The 23802-nt window shown below is 39.8% G+C and overlaps 3 protein-coding genes across 5 annotated transcripts; 2 read left to right on the top strand and 1 right to left on the bottom strand.

The window, feature by feature from the left end:
• Positions 1-168: 168 nt before the first annotated feature.
• LOC139948828 (cilia- and flagella- associated protein 210-like) lies at positions 169-12293 on the bottom strand. 2 transcript variants are annotated; one of them, XM_071947166.1, is made up of 7 exons: positions 12190-12293; positions 7346-7422; positions 6395-6627; positions 6042-6215; positions 4930-5135; positions 3354-3650; positions 169-2737 (listed from the first exon to the last, which is right to left on the bottom strand). In XM_071947166.1, exons 2-7 carry the CDS (start codon positions 7398-7400, stop codon positions 2020-2022), a joined length of 1683 nt encoding a protein of 560 aa, XP_071803267.1. In that variant the 5' UTR covers positions 7401-7422; positions 12190-12293; the 3' UTR covers positions 169-2019. The 2 variants fall into 2 exon arrangements, with proteins under 2 accessions (XP_071803267.1, XP_071803266.1); XM_071947165.1 differs by lacking the exon at positions 12190-12293 and having other exon boundaries at positions 7346-7573.
• On the top strand, positions 7656-10873 carry LOC139948832 (pyridoxal phosphate phosphatase PHOSPHO2-like). Its single transcript, XM_071947170.1, has 2 exons — positions 7656-7751; positions 8079-10873. The coding sequence occupies exons 1-2, from the start codon at positions 7749-7751 to the stop codon at positions 8865-8867; spliced, it is 792 nt and encodes a 263-aa protein (XP_071803271.1). The 5' UTR covers positions 7656-7748; the 3' UTR covers positions 8868-10873.
• Positions 11151-23721, top strand: LOC139948826 (tRNA endonuclease ANKZF1-like). 2 transcript variants are annotated; one of them, XM_071947162.1, is made up of 15 exons: positions 11151-11268; positions 13262-13518; positions 14167-14243; positions 15029-15125; positions 15325-15545; positions 15797-15912; positions 16828-16932; positions 17292-17563; positions 18093-18245; positions 18991-19155; positions 19250-20177; positions 20584-20695; positions 21290-21388; positions 22153-22337; positions 23370-23721. In XM_071947162.1, the coding sequence occupies exons 2-15, from the start codon at positions 13287-13289 to the stop codon at positions 23491-23493; spliced, it is 2886 nt and encodes a 961-aa protein (XP_071803263.1). In that variant the 5' UTR covers positions 11151-11268; positions 13262-13286; the 3' UTR covers positions 23494-23721. The 2 variants fall into 2 exon arrangements, with proteins under 2 accessions (XP_071803263.1, XP_071803264.1); XM_071947163.1 differs by having other exon boundaries at positions 11151-11275.
• The last annotated feature ends 81 nt before the right edge of the window (positions 23722-23802 follow it).

Below are 23802 nucleotides of genomic sequence, written 5' to 3'. Positions count from 1 at the left end.
CAAATATTTTTTATTATTTCCTAAAATGAGCAGAAGTGTTTTTCATCGATAGTTTCTGACAGCTTTTCAAACCAGTTGTTTGCATCAAATATAAGATTGTTTACAATAAAATTAGTACATGTACAAAGATTTTTTTCCCAAAATGGTCTCTTTATTGTCAACGTCACCAAATATTTTATATTGTACTTTTTAATGAAATAGAGTTTAATCCAAACTGTAGTGATATCAGGGCCAGGTTCAAGGCTCTGCTAAGCAAAGAATCTGCTAACAAGCTGGGAAATATGCGCTTACGTTAAGTGTATTTCACAGGTTAGGCAAGTAATTTTTTGCTTGTGCGTACTCCATGTTACTAAATATTCTTCACTTACACAGCTAGCGCAGAAATGTTGCGCTTGCAAATTTGGCGCTTGCACAGTAAACAGAGAATGGTGATTTTAAGCGCAGATTTCAGCGGTATTAGCAAAACCATGAAATTGGGCAAAGTCGATCTTCCAAAAATTGTGCCAAAAACTAAATCATCAGGTCGAATAATTATGCACCGTTTCGTAAAAAAGTTTGATAAACTATATTAAGGATTAATCTGAACGGGAACTGTAGATAGACAAATTATAGCTACTGTAAATGGATTTTTTTTTTCTGGACTTATAAACAATTAAAAGAATTTTATGTACAAAAACGGTCTTTAAACAAAATATATTTACACTAAATTTATGCTGAACAATGGACGGAATTCAATCTGGAAGTGTGAACAAATCTCACTTTGGTAATCTCAGAAAAAGGTAACCAACCTAATTGATGTCATTTGCAACTGGCTCATTGGCACTTAGCAGATAAAATATGGCAATAAGCAGAATTGATTTGCTTAGGGACCGCTCTGAGAACTGGCCTTGCACCAATGAAATCAAACACTATCAGCTATTTGCAGAAAGTCAAAAGTTTAACATTATTGGAAGGTTTAGCTTTTAATAACTTTAATTGAAACAATAAACCTTATGTAATGACGTCATCATGCCGCCATCGTAGAGGTAAATTGATGACGATATACATGTAATAAACAATGCATGCCAAAGTATGCTCGCTCCAAAGGATGCGCCAATGAGCAACTTTCTCTTTACCGACAGTTGAGGGCGCCCTTCTCAAATTGATGTGATGTGCATAAAGGCCTAACTCTCATTCAGACCTTGCAACTGAGTTCTTAAATGTTAAGATCTCAGTTTTGAAATTATGGCAAATTTACATTTTGTGGGGGCTGGGGACCAATTTCAAAGAGCTGCTTAAGTACATGCGCTCAGCAAAGAACTAAATTTTGCTGAGTAGGAAGAGAGGTTACCAGCTAAATACATGTACGTGTGTGACACCCTAGTTATTATTTGTGACTGGTTTTTCTCTTATACTTGCTTGGCAGAGAAATATTTTCAATTATATTTTCTGCTTCTAATAGCAGCTCTCTAAAATTGGGCCCCGATACTTTGATTAATTTAGCAAAAGTCAAAAGGACGAGTCCAATTTAAAGGCAGTAGACACTATTGGTAATTCCTCAAAATATTATTAGCTTAATACCTCACTTGGTAAAGAGTAATGGGGAGAGGTTGATAGTATAAAGCATTGTGAGAAACAGCTCCCTCTGAAGTGGCGTAGTTTTCGAGACTAAGTAATTTTCAACGAATTTGATTTCGAGACCTCAGATTTAGAATTTGAGGTCACGAAATCAAGCATCTGAAAGCACACAACTTCGTGTGACCAGGGTGTTTTTTCTTCAATTATTATCTTGCAACTTCGATGACCAATTGAGCTCAAGTTTTCACAGGTTTGTTATTTTATGCATGTTGAGATAGGTACACCAAGTGAGAAGACTGGTCTTTGACAATTACCAATAGTGTCCACTGTCTTTAAACATATTGCCTTGTCATCAGAGGAAATCAAGTAGCACATCAAAAAAGGTTTGGAAAGGTAACAATGTGACTTGCTTTAGTCTTTTTGTTTTGTACAAATTATGAACAGATTCCGACAAGGCACATTCTACCATACAAATCCAAGCCTCTTTGAGGTTTTACCAGTATTTCCTGCATGGGAGTATTTCACGTTATCTGTGCTGTTCCTTTGGTAGTGGGGCAACTCCACGTCAGTGTGGTCGTTCACGAGGTAACTTGGACGGATACCTCCTTTCCCTTCAAAGACGGGCCCCAGCCCACCCCCATGGCCCTCCCTCGCTGCCTTCCGCAGGGGGTAGGTGTTCCTCTGACCCTCCTCACAGTGGTCGATGACCTTCTTGGCGTATTCTTGGAACTGTATCTCCTCCATGGCGAGCAGCTCCAAGTTCTTCTTGTCCATCTCCAGTTTCTCCTGCTCCTCTTTGACTTCTAGATCCTGCCTCTCCGAGACCTGTTTGATGTGGAACTTGGCCAGTTTGACGTTTCCGGTTCTCGTCTGGCTGTACTTCTCTTTCTGTTTGGCAGCAAAGAGCTTGTCGGCCTCCATCTTGGTGTAAAGGGCTTCCAGTTCGCGCCTCTTCTCTTCTCGTTCAAGTTGCTCTCGCTGCTTCATCTGCATCATCCTGTGCTCGGCTTCCTCCTGCAGGTCCTGCTCTAGCTTCTTTTCTTTCTCCATGGCTTCTTTATCTCGGGCAGCCTCGCGCTCCTCGACAGCCTTGGCGATGCGGTCATCTTCATCGTCCATCTTCGCCTTGAGTTGACCGTCAAGTTTGTTGACCATCTTGTTCACATTATCTTGCTTTTTCCTGTAACAAAAATAAAAAGTGACTTTTAGCAAGCTAGAAAATGATCATATCATTTAACCATTTTGATGTTGGAAAGGGAGACCGATTGAGCTAATATTTTCACAAGTTTGTTATTTCATGCATATGTTGAGATACACAGAGTGAGAACACTGGGTCTTGACAGTTATTACCAATAGTGTCCGTGTCTTTAAAGAAAGCAAGTCTTTAAAATTGGGTCCAGGTCAAAGTGACTTGTATTAAACCAAACTGCCAGATGATGGAAGGGGAAAACTGTCGGCTCCCTTTTTAAAGTACAAATTAGAATTAATATTTTTCTGTGTTTTTGGCCATGGCATGAATCCCTACTCACTGTGAAGGAAGATGTATGTAATATAATTTACATGTAGACATTTCAGCTTAATTAAGTTACTTTAAGGAAATTGTTTTACCCATTCCTCAAAGACTACAGCACCTCAGCAAGTAATATTTTAAGGGAAGCTTTCTACTTTCATTATCTTAAGACCGTGTAGGTTTTATGTCAACTTGTGACTGTTTGTGTTTTGTGTCGTACCAAAAGTACCAAAATCTTTGAAATTGGGCCATGATCCGTTCGGCAGACTGTGAATCTTGTACTTACTGCCACAGTGTCTGCTCTCGCTCCTTCCTTAGTTTGGTCATCTTCTTCTTGGCGGCAGCGAAGATGCGGATTTCCTCTTCCTCCTCCTCTTCCTTCTGCAACTCAGCGGCTCGAATCAGATCCCTGTTGGCCACAGTCTGTTTGTGGGCGTTCATTAGGTCGATCTTCTCCTGACGGCGAATCCCCTCTATCTTAGCCTTCTCAGCGTTGTAGTGAATCACGTTCTGTTTGAGATCCTCTCCCTCTCGGATGTCATCGACGACTTCTCTTTCTCCGTCGGCGATGTGTTTCTCGATCCTATAAAGATTAATTGTGTATTGGTTAATTAAAGACAGTGGACACTAACGATAATTGTCAAAGACCAGTCTTCTCACTTGGTGTATGTCAACATATGCATGAAATAACAAACCTGTGAAAATTTTAGCTCAATTGGTTGTCGAAGTTGCGAGATAATAATGAAAGAAAAAACCCTTGTCACACTAAGTTGTGTGCGTTTAGATGGTTGATTTTGAGACCTCAAAGTTCTAAACTTGAGGTCTCGAAATCAAATTCCTGGAAAATTACTTCTTTCTCGAAAACTACAGAGGGAGCCGTTTCTCACAATGTTTTATACTATCAACCTCTCCCCATTACTCGTTACCGTGTGAGGTTTTATGCTAATAATTATCTTGAGTAATTACCAATAGTGTCCACTGCCTTTAAAGGCACTGGACACTATTTGTAATTACTCAACACAAATTGTTAGCATAAAAACCTAGTTGGTAACGCGCAATGTAGCGCTGATAATAGTATAAAACAGAAGTTACGTAGTTTTTGAGAAAGATGTAATTTATCACCCGAATAATAAAAGACTTCAACTGAAGCCTTCTATTATGCATCTGAAGCACACAAGGTATTTATTGAGCCCACATTTTAACAGATTTGTTATTAATTCATTTTGGGATACACCAAGTGAGAATACTGGTCTTCGACAAATTAATACCAAAGGTGTCCAGTGCCTTTAACCAACCAGTCAGAGCAGTAAGGGCAAATGTTACATTGTGCGAACACAGTTTTGTCCTTTGCAGTTGGATAAAGCTGGATAGATAGATAGATTGCCTTTATGTTCACTCACAAAATGGTTTGAGCGGGAGAAAAGTACCAGATTGTAGGAGGGTGAAAGCTTGTAGATTCTGCATCTCAGAACTTCTGGACATTGGCAAATAGTCGACAGAATACTGAGTTTTTTTAGAGAACAAGACTACAACAATATGGAAAGGCTTGTGGTAACACCATGCAATGACTATCTCTAATAGAGTTGGGGTGGTTCTGAAAAGAACAATTGGTTTCAACTCGACGTTTCGATCAGTATGCTCTGATCGTCATCTTTCTTCAAATGATTCAGAGCATACTGATCGAAACGACGAGTTGAAACCAACGGGTTCTTTTCAGAACCACCCCAACTCATTAAGAGATAGTCATTACATGGTGTTAACGCAAACCTTTTCATACCATATTTCCACCATGCAAATGTTTCAAAGTTTTAAAACTACAACAACAATATTGATCTTCTCTTGAATAGAACGTGGGCACTCACTGCTTAATTTGGAACTCTGCCACTTGCTTCCTCTCTTTGAGTGATTTGACCGCTTTCTTGTGATCTTCCAGAATACCTTCCTCCAGTTCCCTCTGATATCGGGCCAGGAGACCCTTATCCTTTTCGGCCATGGCAGCATCTTTGCGATCCTTCAGATTGATTTGAGCTTCACGCTCCTTCAAGACTTCGGTCAGCAGCAGAGCACCCTGTAAAAAAGTACGACAGATCGTCAATATCAGTTTGCTGAGAACTTTAATCATCTTGATTGGAAGACAGTGGTTTATCGATTAAAAACCTATGTCCTGTCCTGGTCTCCTGTCAGGTTTTTGCCAAGCTAAACATTCTTGTTTGCAACCATTATGGAATTGTCCCTTTAATAGTGACCCCTTTGCCTTGATGCCATATGTAGCTACTGTCATGAAAATTCATCATATATTGCGTATTACAAGACATGCAAGAATTACTGCAAATTAGCATTACAGTACAAGCTTTACTTGGGCTAGGCACAGTTGCAAGCAGACAAAATATTCCGCTTACAGCCTTAAAATACCAAGTTTTTTATTCAAGTCAGCAAGGCCTTCAAAATAATAATAATAATGGACACTTTTATAGCGCCGGTATCCGCTGCAAGCGGCGCTCAAAGTAACATAACATAATAAGAAAAATAAACTTAACAAAATGCTTCTCCATGAAGATGGGTTTTTAAACTGTTCTTGAATAGACTTTCACCTAGAGGTCAAAAGGAGGTTGTTCATTGGCCAATACTGTGCACCGCGCGTACAAATCCGTGCGTTTTGATTGTTTCATCACCGTTATTCCTCTAAGATGGCGGCTGGATGACATCAATGCATAAGGTCTATATGTTGAGTGATTTGGAGAGTTTCGCAGTTTCCGGTAAGGAGTTTAAAAGCAGGCTTATTACCGTTCATCTTATTATGAACTCTCACCCTGTTAACAATATCTATTCTGTGCTTACACAGTAAGCAAAGAATGGTGATCGCATACGCAGGAAACAGCAGTAAGCAGAGCCATGAAATTGGGCCCTGCTTTTATCACAGCGACATGACCCCTTCAAAGAAATAAGCAATAATTTGTGTTTTTGTTGTACTCACATGAAATCCTTTCACCCTGTCTGTCTGGTAGTATTGTAGTGTTTTGGCCTTCTCAATAGCTTCTTTCCTACGTTGGGCTTGAAACTTTGCCTCCTCTATATCCACCTGAACTCTCTCCGCCTCGTCCTTCTCCTCTCGGATCGCTCGAGCTTCCAACTTCTTCAGACGCTGACCCTGTTCAAGAAGAAAAATCAGCTCAACATTACTTTCTTAAAAAAGCCCCTCCTCCTCTCCCTCCTTTTTTTAAGAAACCTGGACGCTAAACATGTTTCTTTTTTTACTCGGTCTGACAGGGGGGACCCTTAGTAAGGAAAGATGGAAAATGAAATGTAGAGCAAGAGATTTCTCCTTACAGCTATTGTGTTGCTCCAGTTCTTCACCATCTCCTTGGAGCGTTGATGTAGAAGCTTCTTCTCCTCATGCCTGGCCCGCATCCTCTCCTCTACCTGTGATTTCTTTTCCAGTTGGGCGGCGATGCGGCTCCAGTCACCCTGGGAGAGGATGGTGACTTGGCGGAGGTCCTCGGCAGTTGGTACATGCATCAACCCGGCTGTCTGATCTTTCGGATCGACAGGTGGTGTGGAACCTGCGTAAATCAAAATTACAAATTATTTTTAGGGAAGAGTAATAATACGTTTTGCCTGAAATACAACAGCACTGATTTAATTTAAAATCAACTGTGTACTCAACAACAATGACAATATTTAAATGACTTAATTATTGTTGTTTCAGGGGTGATTTCATTACCAACAGGATTTATTGTCAATAACATTCTGTTGACATAACAATACAATACAAAATAATTTTTTCTTTTTCAAAATCGAAGAGCGTAACAATATATTCTTAGTCTTAATCTTACTAAATAAATCTTTACTTCATATACTTCGTCAATAAAAATTTGAAACTTGAATAAAACAATTGAAAAATAAACATTCCTTTTCAATTTCATAAACAACATTTATTTTGGTAAATAATATTTACCAAAACAACAAATCAAATGAAATGCTAAATTGTTAATTATTCAAACTAAATTACGATAACCATAACTTAATAATAGAACTTATTTTGTACTAATAATAGAACTTAGATTTAGAAATTTGATTGACATCAGTTGTATCTATTCTATGGAAATTTTTAATCTTAAAACAGTGCTAGGGGCCTAAATAGTATAACTTTACGTAAAACATGGCTGAGCGAATCCAGAGAAAATGACACCGGGACAACGGCGCGCTACGCCCCGTCAGTCATCAGCCTGAGTGCAATGAGAGTAGAGAAGAACAAAAACAACGAACACAAAATCTTACCTCGAGACTTTCCTTTCCTGCGACCATATCTCACAGTTTCTCCGCTCACTTCCATTTTCTACGTCTCCCTGACCGCTCTTCAATGTACAGATGACAAGAAACTCAAAAAATGACTTTACATTCACTTAGAATTGGGTGAATTTCTGTTGTTATGTGTGAGAAATTTGTTGGTCCTTACAGAACTTCAGCGATAGACATCATGCACTGGAGATCATCCAATTTACATAGCGTTGCTAAGGTCGTCAACCAAATAAACACGTTTTATTCGCTACTCTACAGCACCAACAGAGGGCGCTGTTGCAAAAACACGGTGACCCAAAAACACGATACTCATAAAAAAATACCGGACCATATGGTACTGCTTATAACTAAAAAGTGCTAGCCTGCAATCTGCTGTTTATGAATGGTATGCCTCATTATATTTTAAGCATTATTTGTTTCTTTAAACCACCCAATTTTGTCAACCTTTTTGGATAAGTGATAAAATCTATAAGATTAAGAAGAGTCGTGCTGTGGCCTGTGGGGATGGCCGCTTGCATGAATTGGCCACTGAAAAGGGGGCGGGGCGACAGGTGGTTTGTGGGGTCTGGGGAGGGGGGTTAAGCCTGCGATTGAGATTACTGGGGCTGGCTTCTTTGCTGGACTTCAGTTTTTATTCATTGAAGATAATAATTTTTAAAAATTAAATTCTTCACTACAAATTACAATGGTTTTTGTTTTTGTCTTATTTCAGCATTTATTTTTTAGGCAGTTCCCAAAGAAAATGCCAGTTCCCAAAGTCCTTGTGGTCTTGGACTTTGACCACACCATCGTAGATGACAACTCCGATACCAGAGTCTGGAACCTCCTCCCTGGCAAGAACGTCCCTCAAGACATCAAGAACAGCTACAAGGACCACAAGAGCTGGACTGCATACATGGCCGCTATCTTTCTTCATCTCCACACTCTAGGCGTTCAGAAGAAAGACATCATCAATTGCTTCAGGGACATTCCCTTCACACAAGGGATGTTAGAGTTTCTGAAATATCAACAGAGAGTGCCCTCTGTTGACACCATTATTGCATCCGATGCAAACTCTTTTTTCATCAGCTGCATCATGGAGGGGGTGGGGCTCGCCAATGCGTACAAGGAGATCTTCACAAACCCGGCTGAATTCGACGATGAGGGATGTCTAAAAATTCAACATCATCACCAACACGACTGCCCCCGCTGTGCAGTCAACATGTGCAAAGGGACTATACTAAAAGATTACATCGCAAGGATGCGTCAGTCAAATGGAATGGAGTACGACAGAGTTCTGTTCGTCGGGGATGGTGGCAATGATTTCTGCCCATGCTTGGCTCTGGGAGAGCGAGATTTTGTCTTTCCTAGGAAGGGTTATAAACTCATTCAGAAAATCGAGAAGTACAATAAAGAAAGTCCGAGTGACAGTGAGCCTCATCAGAAACTCAGAGCGACGGTGGTCCCGTGGGACAACGCTCATGAGATTTTAAATTGTTTGCAGGGTATAGTGGAAGGATGAGTGTACAGATTCATGCAAACAAAAATCACATACTTGTCATTTTTCTTTCAATCTTGAATAGGTTTTAAAATTTTTTTTTTGTATTTGAAACTTTGCACGGTGGAAGTAATCACTGACTTGAGAATTCATTATAGTTCTCAATTTTCTAAATTATTATAATTTACATATTGTATCAATATCGATTATCTTTATATTTTTGTATTCATAGCATTTTCACATATCGGGGTGTCGTATTAAATTGATATGATAGAGCATTTCTATTCAGTGATTTATTGTTCTTAGCATTGCACCATACCAAAGATCAACATAGTATTAACTTTGAGTTATGCTTACATATGGCGAGCATGTCATGGCCGAATGTTTTACGAATCGGATTAAAGTACTGATGGCTTAATCCTCAGACTAGTGGTTTGAATCCTAGTCATGACCTGTCAGGTCTGTGTGCTTCGTTTTTGAAAGGGCAAGGGCACCAAGGCATTTTCTCCTTGAGTAAAGAGCACCCTATGAGGATTTTGTAAATTTCTACTGGAGCATTTCAAGGGCACCAAGGCAATGACCAGGGGGCATGGAGGCAATCGCCTTCAGTGCCTCCGTGAGGTATCAGGACTGACCTGTAACTTAAAGTCACCTGGAAGTGGTATTTTTTCAAAATAAAGCTTTTGTCATTAATATGTGTTTTAATGAGTGGAATGTGAACAAACAGTTAACTAAGGTTTTAAAAAATCAGTTCTTATGTTATTTACAAATTTAAGAGTAGACCCGGACCCGAGAGGGCGCTGTTCGTGACGTAAATCGAGGCAGACTTTGCCTGTAATGCATAGAGTAAACACAATTGCAAAGTACATGTACGGACCAAGTCGTGAGTTTGTACGTTTCAAAAAAAAAACATTGTTTTTTTCCGGCAATGCTGACCAGGTGTATTGCTGCTGAATGCAGAAAAACACTTTTTGAAATGTACCAACTCACGACTTGGACATACATGTACTTTGCACGTGTGTTTACTATATGCATTGCAGGCAAAGTCTGCCTCGATAGACGTCACAAAAGGGGTAGGCGGAGTCAGCCCCCCAAACAACTTTATATATTTTTTAAACATATAAATCGTGACAAACAATTACTAAAAAAATTGTTTTATTGTTCGTAAGCATACTCTTATGTTTGAAAGAAAAAAAATTATATTTCCAGGTGACTTTAAGTCGTAAGTCCTTGAGCAAGACAATTTACCATGAATTGCTTCTGAGTACCCAAGTGTATAAATGGGAACCATCGAGTGGGCTAGACCATCGAGATTTTGCTTGGTAGCTAGTGCCAGTTCGAATTCCAGAAGACATTTCCTCAGCCTCTCAAATTCTTACTGTTATTTTACAACAGTTTTGATCAGTAAATAATAATTTCATGCAATCTTGGAAATAAGTTTTAATGGAAATAATTTATGTTGGTATTTTAGTAAGTATTTTGGTTTGCATTTTGGTACTGGAACAGTTCAGGGAGCAGCAGGCTGTGGTAGGCCTATATTTTCTTGCAAAGGGTATTTGATTTGGACAATCTTAAAGTCTATTGGAAAGTTTAGAAGGCGCACAAAGGCAAAGATATGGGGAAACACGGAGGCCATTGTGTAATTCCACAGGCCTGGCCTAGAGGTATTTGCCTCTCAACTCGAAAGTATCGAGCTTGAAGAAGCCTTACATTTGTTGATTTACTGATCATCCCTTTTTTATCAACTTTTGAAATGAAAAAAAGGCCAACGCAAAACAAATTAAGGTGCACGCAAGATTCTGTAATTTCATTGCAAAAGAAAAAAATGTAAGATTTCATCAATGTCTTGCCCAAACTTGCCCTTTTTGTTAACAAAGTGACATCCCACACTCAGTGGGTATTAGCTTGGTTAGGAAAACTGTGTTAGCTGTAAATTAGTAAATTGTTATATTTGGAAGAATTTTGTGTAGAATAATTTCAAAATTATGCATCTTGGAGACATTGGTTGCAAATAAAAGAAGAAACATTAGAAGAGGGTGTTCTTAAATCTTTTGGTTTCATCTTGTGTTTGATTCATGTTTGATCAACTTGACTTTTAGAATTTGACCAATGAATAAAATTATTTGAATATACGTCCTTTTGACTCCTTTATTATCATTCTTTATTATTATTAACGCTTGAGTAACTTACCATCAACATTTATGACACCCCCCCCCCTAAAAACACTCTCCGCCCGCCCCACACCCAGCCCATTTCATTTTGATGACGTCATGGCTTGATTTGCATGTGGATAAATCCAAGATGGCGGATAAATCCAAGATGGCCGCGCCCACGTAAACATCGAGGAAAGTAATTCGGACGACGTTTGTGGAAGTTAAAATTGTATTTATGTTTTGCATCTAAGTCCTAAAACACCGAGGTCAAGGTAAGATGTAAGTAATGTAAGTGAACACGTTATAAACCGCTGACCCACCCGTAGGGATGGTTCCTTCCAAAAAATTGTTCCATGCATCTCATTGTATTTTTTTGTAATTTTTTTGTATTGATGATTTATCGGTCAGCTGTTACTTGGTAGTGTTTACTGTTAGCCCCACAAATCGGTCCAATCCATGAGCTGGAGTGTGTCACTGTGTCATGTGCGTCAGTCCCGCGACTTTTGTGTGTAAAAGTGGGGCTCAAATGTACGGTTCTACGCTATATGACCCTTAATTAATGGGTTTTTTAGCATGTAGGATGGAACTAGCCCACCTTGTTGAGCTGTTAATGGCTCCGCTTTTAACATCGGTCTCATCACTGTCACTAACGGTGACACTGACAGTGATGAGACCGATGTTAAAAGCGGAGCCATTATTTAAATTAACAGCTCAACAAGGTGGGCTAGGTAGGATGGAACCAGAACTAGGTAGCTAGTAGTACAGCAGCTAGCGAATTTTTTTACTTTTTGGGAGTTATGTTTTACTGTTAATTTAAAAAAGTGTTATTTAAATAAATATTGGAACGGAACCCCCTTCCTTGGGAATTCCGCCAGTCGTGGGATTTATATTAAAGAAATTGCCAGATAAATTACCAAAAGAAAAATGAACAGGCCAATAACTTAGGGTTTAATTTAATTTGGGGGAAAGTTGTTGTTGTGTTTTACAGGCTTTACTAGCCCTCCAACCAAATTAAATATCCAGTTCGCCTAGACACTAGACCCAGGTAACTGGGGATGGGGCAATTTCGAAAAAAGGAGTACAGCACCCCAGTTCACCCTAGTTAACCCAAATTTAATGCTTAAAACGGTTCCTTAAAACATTGCTAATGCTAGATGCACCCGGGGTATAAAGAAATAAAAATGTGAACTTACATACACAACCAAGGCGTGGCTACACTAGACATCATTCACCAATGCCATGAAAACCCAGCCATAAAAACACTGACTTTGAGTTCAGTTCAGACATGCTCACACTCCAATGCCCCAGTCACAAGTACTCAATGTAAAACTGAGCACAATGATTTTATACCAAAACTCTAGTGGATTCAAAAGCACTAAGTTAAGTCACAAAGCATGGGAAGTAACTAAAAAGAGGCTCTTTAAACTTTAGTCTTAGGTAAACACAAGGTATGTATAAAGAAAGAACACTAAGGCTCAGCTAGTGAATGAAAGCAGCTTAATACAGCAACAAAAAGGACTTACAATGTACAAAGCATGACTCCCTCTGGGGTGTGGCATAGTACATTCTTGGCACATTCTTGAACACTAAACAATGTTGTATATATAATGCAATAAAAAAGGTCCGACTACAAAGGTCAACTGTTTGGTCAGCTATGGAGGTAGGGTCAGCTATGGGCAGCCAATTCTAGCAAAACAAACCCACCATAACAAAATACAAGTAACCAAAACAGAGTGTAAAATATGATGGACAGCAAAAAAGGGCAAAAATCATCCAAACTAATTTTGGTTACACTATATCATCCCTTTCATTCGACTCAGTTACAGGCAATGACTGCTGAGGGGGGGGGGGGGGCTGTACTCCTTTTTTTTCCAAAATTTGTCATTATCGGTCGTATTAGCTATTAAGACTGATACTGACAATAATGAACAATTTCGAAAAAAAGGAGTACAGCGCCCCAGTAACTGAGTCTGATTTGATTTGATTATCAATGTCTAATGAATCCATTCATGACACTCAAAACATCATCTGATAAAATATTTTAAGTAAAGGAAAAAAAATCCCATTGTGAGAAATGGCTCCCTCTAAAGTAATATAAAGTTTTTGAGAGAGGTAATTTCTCACTCAAATAATACAAGACTTTTATTATGAACCTGAAAGCACACAAAGTTGTGCAACAAGGGTGTTTTTTCCTTTCATTCTCTTGCAAAATTCGATGACCAGTTTAGCCTAAATTTTCATTTTGATTTAATACCACCTTTCTAGCAAACTTGCTGAAGCAAGGGGCAGTATGTCGACCCAAGCCATGGAGGAGAACTTGCCTGACTCAAACGCACACCCGGCCCCCCGCACCGAGTCCCAGCAACAGACTCAGAAGGTCATGACCTTTCACTTGTACGACCCTGATGTATCTACATCTCTTCTGAAAGGCATCACGCTATCACCTTGCCAACTGAACACAGAAATTGACGGGGTCATTGACATGCCTGATGATGATCAGCAAAATACAACTAACAGTCCTGGTAAATCAATTGTAGTCAGATCTTTTTGGGGTGCTGTTGTCAAATCTCTTAAACTGGGGGTACGAGGCCTTCTGAAAGATATGATTTTTGAAGGCACTGGCCACTATTGGTAATTACTCAAAATAACTGTTAGCATAAAACATTGTGAGAAACAGCTCGCTCTGAAGTAACAGAGTTTTCAAGAAAGAAGTAATTTTCCACAAACTCGATTTCGAGACCTCAGATTTAGAATTTGATGTCCCGAAATCAAGCATCTTAAAGCACACACCTTCATGTGACAAGGGTGTTTTTTCTTCCATTATTATCTTGCAACTTCGACCCATTGAGTTTAATTTTCACAGGATTGTTATTTTTGCGTATGTTGAGATACACAAAGTGAGAAGACTGGTGTTTGACAATAAATCAAAGTTGTCCAGTGTCTTCAATGGGTAGCCAGTGTAGGTCTTGTAGGATCGGTGTGATGTCCGCCTTGGTGTTGAACTGGGTAACAATTCTAGCGGCACTATTTTGAAGGCGAGACAAGCGGTTATTTTGATTATTAGGCAGACCATAAAGAAGGGAGTTTCCAGTGTCAAGTTGGAAAGTTACTTTGTTACCCATTACAGCACAATCTCTAAATTAACTCAACAAATTTTGTTTTTTTCACAGAAACTGACGTTTACACTGTGTCAACGAAGATGGCATGCTCCTTGTGCAATTGTTTGTTTACTTCCAGACAACTACAGGTAAAACTCAAATTTCAATGATGGAAATTTGTCAAACTTTGATTTATCAAAAATTGCAATCTCATTATACATTTATGCCTTTTTGCAACGGAGAAATAACCAAGGAATTTGTCAAGCGTATTTCATGGGTAAGCAGGGAATTTTGCTTGTCATGTGCATACGCCTCCAGCCTGAAGGCCGAGTTATAGTCGGTCGCTCGATGGTCGAGCGTCGGAAATCTAGACGCGCGATCATAAAAAGACACGGTTTTTATGTCTCAGTCTTAGGATTGCGCGCAAGATTTTTGTCGCACGACCGACTATAAACCGGCCTTGACGCCTCATTAGCATTCTTTGCTTAAAAAAAAACAGTCGGCAGAGAATCGTTATTGTATTGTGCAGAATTTGGCGTTAAGCAAAGCCATGCAATTTGGTCCCCAACCTGTATTATATGGCAGCTTAAAAGCAGACAATTGTGCCTAAGCATTTCCTGCCAAGCAAAAAAAGGCAGGAAACCAGTTACAAATGGTACAAAAAAACATGTTAGTTCGGCTGTACTCTTTTCCTGGTAAGCAGTTCTGGTAAGCACAGTTGTTTTGTGCTTTTGTTGATGACCAGTTCTATGATGAATAAGGACCCTGTTACAAATGGTACAAAAAGCTAGTTAGATTGGCTGTACTCTTTTTTACTGGTAAGCACTTCTGGTAAGCACAGTTGTTTTGTACTCGGTAAATTTTTGTTTTTAAGCAGCTCTTTGAAGAATAAGAACCCAGGCCAATGTAGAACGCTATTTCTTTTCTCATTCAGACAGATCATTACAAGTTGGACTGGCATCGGTTCAACTTGAAGCAGAAACTAATGAGGGCTGAACCAGTTACTGAAGACAATTTTGAAAAAATATCGGGTAAGTTATTTTTATGCAAACACAGATCCTTGCCATTTGATTGGTGGAACATTAGTCATGTGTCATCCCAGGGTCAAAAATTACACTGGACTGCTGGCTCAAGGCCAGTGATTGTAGCATTGGGCCAGTAAACTCACTTCTCTCAAGTTAATCACGGCCATGACACTTCCAAAGTAATCGTCAATGTTTTTGTCTGCAGGAGATGTCTCGAGTATCTCAGGTAGTGATTCCTCAACGGACAGCGACAGCGATGATGTGTCTGGCTCCCACTCTCGTCAAACATCAAATCAATCAGATCGGAGTAGATGGGTGAAGACAACTTCAAATAATGTCAGAGGTCGTGGGCACCCCAAAGTGTTCTTCAGAAGCGGCAACGGAAAACTGGTATCGGTGCATCGTTGTATCTTGTACGGAAAGAAGGTAAATACATAGGTGCTACGGCACATTCAGTCTGGAAGACCGGGGCGAACCTCTTCTCTGTTCGACAAGTGCACTGGGTTCTTGTATGTGCGATACACAAAACGGGACCAACGGCTTATTGTCCCATCAGAAGGACGATATACCAATGATTCTTGTAAGGCTCGATCTTACTCTGACCTATTAATTTTTTTCAAAAAAAGTAAATAACTAAATTGTTTGAAGAATATCTGCCCAATCTGTTTCTCTTGTAGAATGCACCAGCAACTCAGCAAGAACTTGTTGCCATGGCAATGCAGTTACCCACAAGGATGAAATGGCTGATTCTTATGATCGGCGGCGGCCATTTTGCAGGTGCTGTTTTTGACGGGTAAGAGTAAGAATGTTTAATAGTGAAAGGTTCTGGTTGTCTTGAAAGTGTTGTGGCTAATCGGTCTAGTAAAACCTACTCAAGTTCTAGTGTTTCTGGCCCAACTTCGTAGTGCTGCTTAGCGGCCGATTTTGTGCTTACTCTGCAATTTCTATTTCATAGTGCCGCTAACCGTTTTTTATTTTTTAAACTTTTTTGATGCAAGTCGCCCAAAACAAGGCTGAAAAAGCCACTCTAGGTTAAGGGCTACAAGGAAGAAAACATAGACATGCAGAAACTCAGTGGAGCTGAAGGTGGGAATCGACATTCCTCTTAAAAGATGGAAGATCATAGGATGAAGGGAAACATGCACCAGGCAAGGAGTTCCAAAGAGATGCAGTAAGAGGGAAAAAGCTACTGGAGTAGCTCTTTGTTCTACTTCTCGGCACAGCCACAGTATAAGGATGAGAACAAGCAGAAAGCCTGGTCTGAGTATGCACACGAAAAGGCATGCTAACCTTCCGGTGCTTACTGCACGAAAATAAATGATGTCACAATGCAAATCCATGGTGAAAGCGCAATATGGCCGCCCAGTTGTTCTTCTAACCTGTGAAATACGCTTGCACCTTAGCAAATTTTTCGGAGACAGTACGCACGAAAATTTGCTTACAGTTAAGCAGCGCTATAAAATTGGGCCCTGGTCATGGCACTTGTGACCTTGAACACAACCCTTAATCACATTTGCTTCGTTGGTCCAAGTTATAGTATAACAAATGTCTTACATCGGTTATATATGACTCAAACAGTTCTCTTTCATTTCGTTCATTTCATTTTTCATTTCAAGACATCTATTTCCATTCCAACAGATAATCAAAATTAAATAACATTTTAACTTTCTTATAACTCTCTGTATATTACTCTCACTCATTTTCTTAGGAAGGAGATTGTATCCCACAAGACGTTTCATCGCTACACAGTCCGAGCGAAACGAGGAACGGCGCAGGGAATGCGAGATTCACAGCAGGGTGGTAACCAGCCAAAGTGAGTACCAGGTTGAAAAAGATCAAAATCTTATATAGCCCACGTAAGGTGCTCAAGGCGCTAAGTATCATTTATACTTTTCCCAGACAGTCCTTTTTCAAACAATTCATTTCCTAGGACAGTTCTTTCGAAGACAGACTTTTTTCCAAACGTTCTTTTCCTGCCAGTTTTTGCCTTGGTGTTTCTGGATCGGCTTCATAATGCACCTTCTCTGAGCATGTTTGGAGTAATGTATAGTTTAAGAGATGCGGATTTTTAACATTTGGACATATAGTTTGCACAATTGATACAAGTTATGAATATATTTGTTTATTTATTTACTTATTGTTGATAACTGTTCAAACAAATATGTGAACTAGGTCAGCGGGAGCATCCTTACGTCGTTATAACGAAGCAGCTCTTGTTGAAGATATTCAAACGCTCTTTGCAAGTTGGGCCGACTCCGTCAACTCCTGCCATCGTATCTTCTTGAGGGCGCCGAGCTACAACAAGAAGGTGTTCTTTGGGGGAAAGAATCCTCTGCTAGATCTCAAAGATGAACGAATCGTCACGATACCTTTTGCAACGAGACGACCGACGTTCAAAGAAATCCGAAGAGTGCATGAACTTCTCACATCTGTTGAATGTTACGGTGAGTGCAGTCTAAGCATACAACAGACAGAAACTGTTATAAAAGTATACCTTTGGTTTTTGGAATTGTTTGGTTGTTTTAATCCTTTATAAATGTAGTTGTGTACAATCTGTAAGAAGATACAACTTTGTATGTTAGAGGTTATATAAGTCAAGCTTTATTGCAGATTATGAGAATCGACTGTAACATGCGGGCGGCCATGTTTTAAGATAATACAATGCATTGTGGGAAGTAAACAATAGACTTGAGTCAGTCTGCTAATGGCATACTGCTACACAATCGAATTAACATGTGAACATTTCATTTCAAAAGGTGGTAGATACCACCCAAAACAGCAGGATATCAGTCACAGATTTTACATGTGTCATAGTATTTTTAGCTGGTAAATGTACTCTGGTTAGCAAAGTTGTTTTTGTGCTGATCACTTTTTGTGTTTAAGCAGCTCCATGATAATCGGGTAAAATCTGATTCTGAACGATAATCCTTGTGGTTAAAATTTTAACATTCATCGTCAAATTTGAATATTCAGGAGATGCAAATGAAGCCGAGAAGAGATTTATGGCGATGTTTTCACCTAAGACCAGCCAGCCGAAGAATACTACCAAGGTGACCGTAAACAAAGATGAAAAATTTGAGAAGGAAAATGATGTTACGAAACCTTCACCACTCAGAGAAGATAAAGGTGCAATATAAAATCTAAGTAAACATAGTATTTAAGTGTAATTAACTTTTTAAAGTCCAGCTAGAAAACAAAAATGCTGTAAACTTCTCCAGATAAAATAAGTCATGCTCTATCATCTAATAATAATAATACAGCATTTATAAGGCGCACTTTACTGAAAACATTCAAAAGCGCCGATCTGGAAGAAGTTAAAGTTCTATTTCTCAAGCACTGAGGATACTGTTTCCAGAAGCTCCTTGGAATCTATAACTCCATGGGTTATCAAAAAAGTGGACATGTCACCATTTCAATGTACCTACTAAGATCTGGATCCCAGTTTCAGACTTTTCTGTTGGCAACGACGCTCATCAGTGGTGAGAGCTATGGACCAAGAATCTGACAAAACAAAATTGGTAGCGCCCTCTATTGACAAAATTTAACAACTGCGGTGTCTTCGTGCATAATCTAGGCACTGAAGACACCGCAGTAATGACGCGTGGTGCTCCAAACTTGCGCGCCCGGATTGATGTATATAGTGGAATGTTTGTCTGACATACAGTTATTTTGAGTAAAAATAATGTCACTAGTGCAGAGTGCTATTATTATTTTCAAATAATGTGCATTTTTTGGTACAGGATTTTTAAAGTGGCCAATGAGCCCAAGCTAGTGCTAAAGCCATGATTTAAAAAAGGGTAATCAACAAATATGAGAAAGACAAGATGGCGTTCACGGGAATTTAACCTTTTTTGTTATCGACTCTTATCAGAGAATCGGCCTGAGGTTATTACGGATGGCGAAGGTGATGTAGAGTTGGTGATGTTGGAGGAAGAGATATCTACCCTAGACCTCCAGGAGTTTGAAACCAGGATTACAAAACCAAAACGGACGAAGAAGAAAAAGAAACCAAAGAAGAAACAGGAAGCTGAAGATGGTGAGAAACAGTCATTGGTTCTGTAATAGCACAGGCTTTTTATGAAATTGGGCCCAACATGGAATTGCCTATCTTTTCTTTTTAATCCAACCAGGCAAACCCAGCGGCAAAATGGAGACACTGTGTGAAGCGTGCAGGCAAGGAGATTGGGACCGTCTCCAAGGTTTGTTGATGACACTCAGAGTTGATGAGACCATCCTTGATGGGGCCGAGGAACAATCAGAGGAGACTCCAGGGACTGTTGATGCCAGAGAGGAAAAGAGAGGCTTTTGGGATGCAGATTTTGAGACAGCGACGTTAGAGGTAGCGTCCCAAGACAAAACAGCGGCAGGGCTTGTGAGTTCCATCGTCCACTCTGAAGACGATGTTGTGAGAAAGCCAACTCAGGATGATACTCTTAAAAATGTAGGCCTTCCGGAAAGTACAAGTGAGCAGTGTATGATGGGTAAAGAGCAAGGCATGATGGGAAAAGAACAAGGCATGATGGGTAAAGACAAAGGCATGATGGGTAAAGACAAAGGCATGATGGGTAATGACCAAGGCATGATGGGTAACGACCAAGGCATGGTGGGTAGCGACCAAGGTATGATGGGCAACGAGCAAGGCATGATGGGTAAGAACCAAGGCATGATGGGTAACGACCAAGGTATGATGGGCAACGAGCAAGGCATGATGGGTAAGAACCAAGGCATGGTGGGTAACGACCAAGGTATGATGGGCAACGAGCAAGGCATGATGGGTAAGAACCAAGGCATGATGGGTAACGACCAAGGCATGGTGGGCAACGAGCAAGGCATGATGGGTAAGAACCAAGGCATGGTGGGTAGCGACCAAGGTATGATGGGCAACGAGCAAGGCATGGTAGATAACAACCAAGTCATGACGGATCTGAAGGATGCAGCAGCCATTGTCAACTGTCCTGTGGATGACGCGGGTGGTACTCTACTACATGTAGCTGCTGTAGCTGAACAGGCAACAATGGTGTGGAATTTGTTGGACATCGGAGCTGATCCCGCCATAAAGTAAGTGACATTTATCGGAAAACGGTCAAACACCGTTTTTGATTTTGTTTATGTTAGCCATCAACAATCTTGAGAAGCTGTTAATTTATTAATTTATTGATTGCAACAAAACTTTTAAAAAAATACGGAAGAAAAAAGACTATACATTTACATAAAAAGTTATATACATAAACACGTGTATAAGGAAACAAGATAACCCTGACACTCGTGGGCGATCCCCAGACCATCTTGACAAACAATTAAACAAAAGGGTTGTCAAAACGATTCGAGCAGATGACCGAGAGTACCAAGATCATCACATTCAAGAAACTGGTTACAATTTGGCAATTTGTACATGGCCTAAGAAACTTGAAAACTTTCAAATAAGTGGCCATTACACCTGCATCTTACTGTACATTCATTTCAGGAACAAGAAGGGTCAGCCTCCTTATGTTCTGTGCAGTAATAAGGAGATTAGGAAGGAGTTCAGAAGATACATGGCCGCTCATCCCGAGAAGTACGACTACGAGAAATCACAGGTACTGAGCATTTTATTTAAGGGCACTCAGGACACATTTGGTAATTGTTCAACGTATGTAGACGATGTGACCTCTGACGTCACTCGAAAACCATAACATGATTCGCGCGCATACCGCCGGGCAAAACCTTTGTGTTTTGGCAGCCAGCTAGAAAGTACACACAATCTTACCATGACTACGCGTCTTTTGGCCCGGCGAAACATGACGTGTACAGTGTTGTGTCAACAGAGTGAGGTTTGAATGTAAACATAGGTCACATCGTCTATATGTTAGCAAAAAAACTTACTCTTTGCCTACTTGTGTTTTCTGAACCTGACAGTTTTCTTCAGTGGCCCATGATATGAGGACGATTTCTAAAGAGGGTAGTGTATGTTATTTATCTTGTATTTTGTTGTGAAAATGGAGGAAGTTTGTTTTGGTTTGTCTTGTGTTTGACTGAATGATAAGTTTAATGGCACGCTTTGAAACTCAGACATTCCAGGTCAATTTTTGACTTTATACACAACATCTGGGTGTGCACACATCTTTTGAGAACAGTTGATAGTCTGCTGCCACCATGTGACCAATCAATCTCATTTATCTTCCGCTCTGCAGATTCCAAGTCCACTGACCTCTGACCTTGAGGAACTGAGAGCAACAAAAGCGGCAGAGAAGAGGAGGATACAGAAGAAGAACAAGAGGATTAGAGACAAGGTGATTGTTAAAACTTAACCCCAAGGGAAGGTATCTGTCTAGTAACCACTTCAAATTAATGGAAACAAAAACGGTTGGTTAGAAGCCTACAGCAACTTTCGATAGTATAATGCATTTTGAGAAACATTACACTTTAAAGTAATGTGGTTTTGTAACAAGATACAAGTTTTTATGGTCCAAAATTTGAATCTGAGAAGCATTATCCCGTTCACATAAACCATCTAGAAGTATGCCCTTGCCAGTGAGTGGAGAGAGGCAGTGGTTAAGTGTCTTGCTCAAGGACACAAGTGTCACGACCAAGATTCTAAGCCACATCCTGGTGAATCACCAGAACTTGAGTCAGATGCTCTTATCCGCTCGGCCACTACACCCCCTTAGCGCCTTATATGTTTTAATTGTAATGTTATAGGGAAGGTACACATTTGGTAATTTCTCAAAAAAAATATTAACTTAAAAACTGACTTGGTAACGAGCATTAGAGAGCTGTTGATAGTATAAAACATTGTGGGAACTGACTCCCTCTGAAGTAACGTAGCTAGAAGTCTTTTATTCCTATCTGAAAGCACACAAATTCGTCCAACAAGGGTGTTTATTTCATTATTTTCTCGCAACTTCGATGATCAATTGAGCCCAAATTTTCACAGGCTTGTTATTTTATGGTTATGATGGGATAAATTAAGTGAGAACACTGGGTTTTGACAATAACCAAACGTGTACAGTGGCTTTAAGTTTAAACGATGCATTCTTGACTCGTTCAACCACAGGAGCAGAAACAAGAACTCAAGCAACAAGAGGAGGAGCAGAGGAAGCGAGATTTAGAGCAGGAGGAGAGGAGACGGTTCGCTGCTTTGACTGATCGAGAGAAGAGAGCTATCGCTGCCGAAAGACGACTCAACGCTCAGCTTACATCTCAGAACCCCACAGGGACAGCAACACTCACTAATACTCAGTAAGAGACTCACTAATACTCAGTAAGAGACTCACTAATACTCAGTAAGAGACTCACTAATACTCAGTAAGAGACTCACTAATACTCAGTAAGAGACTCACTAATACTCAGTAAGAGACTCACTAATACTCAGTAAGAGACTCACTAATACTCAGTAAGAGACTCACTAATACTCAGTAAGAGAGTTCAATTTTTTGAGCGGGTTAAGGCCAAGTCACGCTGCAGCGAAAATGATAATGATAACGATGCAACGAGAATGCATTCAATTGGTTGAAATGCTCCATGCAGAATACGCCCATGCTCATTAAACCAATCAAGGGCGTGCATTTTTATCGTTCTCGTTCTCTTACAAATTACAGGGCCCAGTGTAATAAAGCAGTGTCAAAGCAGAAAATTCTGCTTGAAATTTCTTTGCTGAGCGAAAAATAGGTGGGGCACCAGTCACTGCATGGAACTTCATGGAATTTTGGCTAGTAATAAATTTCTGCTGAGCAATATTTGTCTGTGCTAATTCAAAGCTCTGAACCGGTGAGCATTTTATGCTTACTGTTAGCAACAAAAGACAAACATGTGTAAGAAAAAATGTGTTTTAAAATGATTAAAATGATTTGGCTACACATGTGTGTAATTGCTGTGGAGTCGCACTGTGGTGCGTCTTTATACTGCCTAAGAACCACTGGCTAGCGTCTTTGCCTGTAGCCTGAACCGCTGACGTCACACTTTAAGGCACGTTGATATATTGACACTGACAGTCACGTGGTACCATTGTACCAGTTGATCTCGCATTCATTTCGCATTCACATTTCTACGAACACATTTGCATACAAAACATCATTATACGGATGATCATGTACAGTTCATTGTTTTTTTAAACAAATATTTATAGAATTACAGCACTTAATATCTGGTCAAGACATTTTCAAAAAAAAAAAAAAAAATCATTATTTCCTCATGTTCTGCAGTATTGTTAGATATTTTTACAAAAACCTTTTCATTATGCTCTACCTTTCTTTCTGTTTTTTTTTTCTCCAGGCGATGTTGGTTGTGTGGAAATAGCCTAGCAGGCAAGGTTCCGTTTGAATACCTCGACTACAAGTTCTGTACTATCGATTGCGTCAAAGCACACAAACAACAGCAGAAAAACGCCAAATCATGACTGAAAATATGAAATCGGACCCAGGATTTTGTTGTTGTTTAGATTTTGATTAAATGATATTGGGTCAGGTACTCCGGTGAGCTTTGGCGGGTGTAACCAATAACTGTTTAATACCAGACTCAAAGTCAACCCCATTTGAACATAATTTATTTCTGAAACTATACACAGTGACTATTATTCAATGGAAAAAAACCAAGGCTGCCGGACTTGTGAGGTCATGAGTTAACTGGCCCGTTGCTTAAACTACTGGCCTTAGGCGGGCAGTCCACTGTCAAATTCAAACCGTGTGTACCCATGCTTTAACAGACT

Source organism: Asterias amurensis, chromosome 16, assembly GCF_032118995.1.
Source record: "Asterias amurensis chromosome 16, ASM3211899v1".
Classification (NCBI taxonomy): domain Eukaryota; kingdom Metazoa; phylum Echinodermata; class Asteroidea; order Forcipulatida; family Asteriidae; genus Asterias; species Asterias amurensis.
Note: the sequence above shows the minus strand (reverse complement) of the source record. Positions and strands in the feature narration are given on the sequence as shown.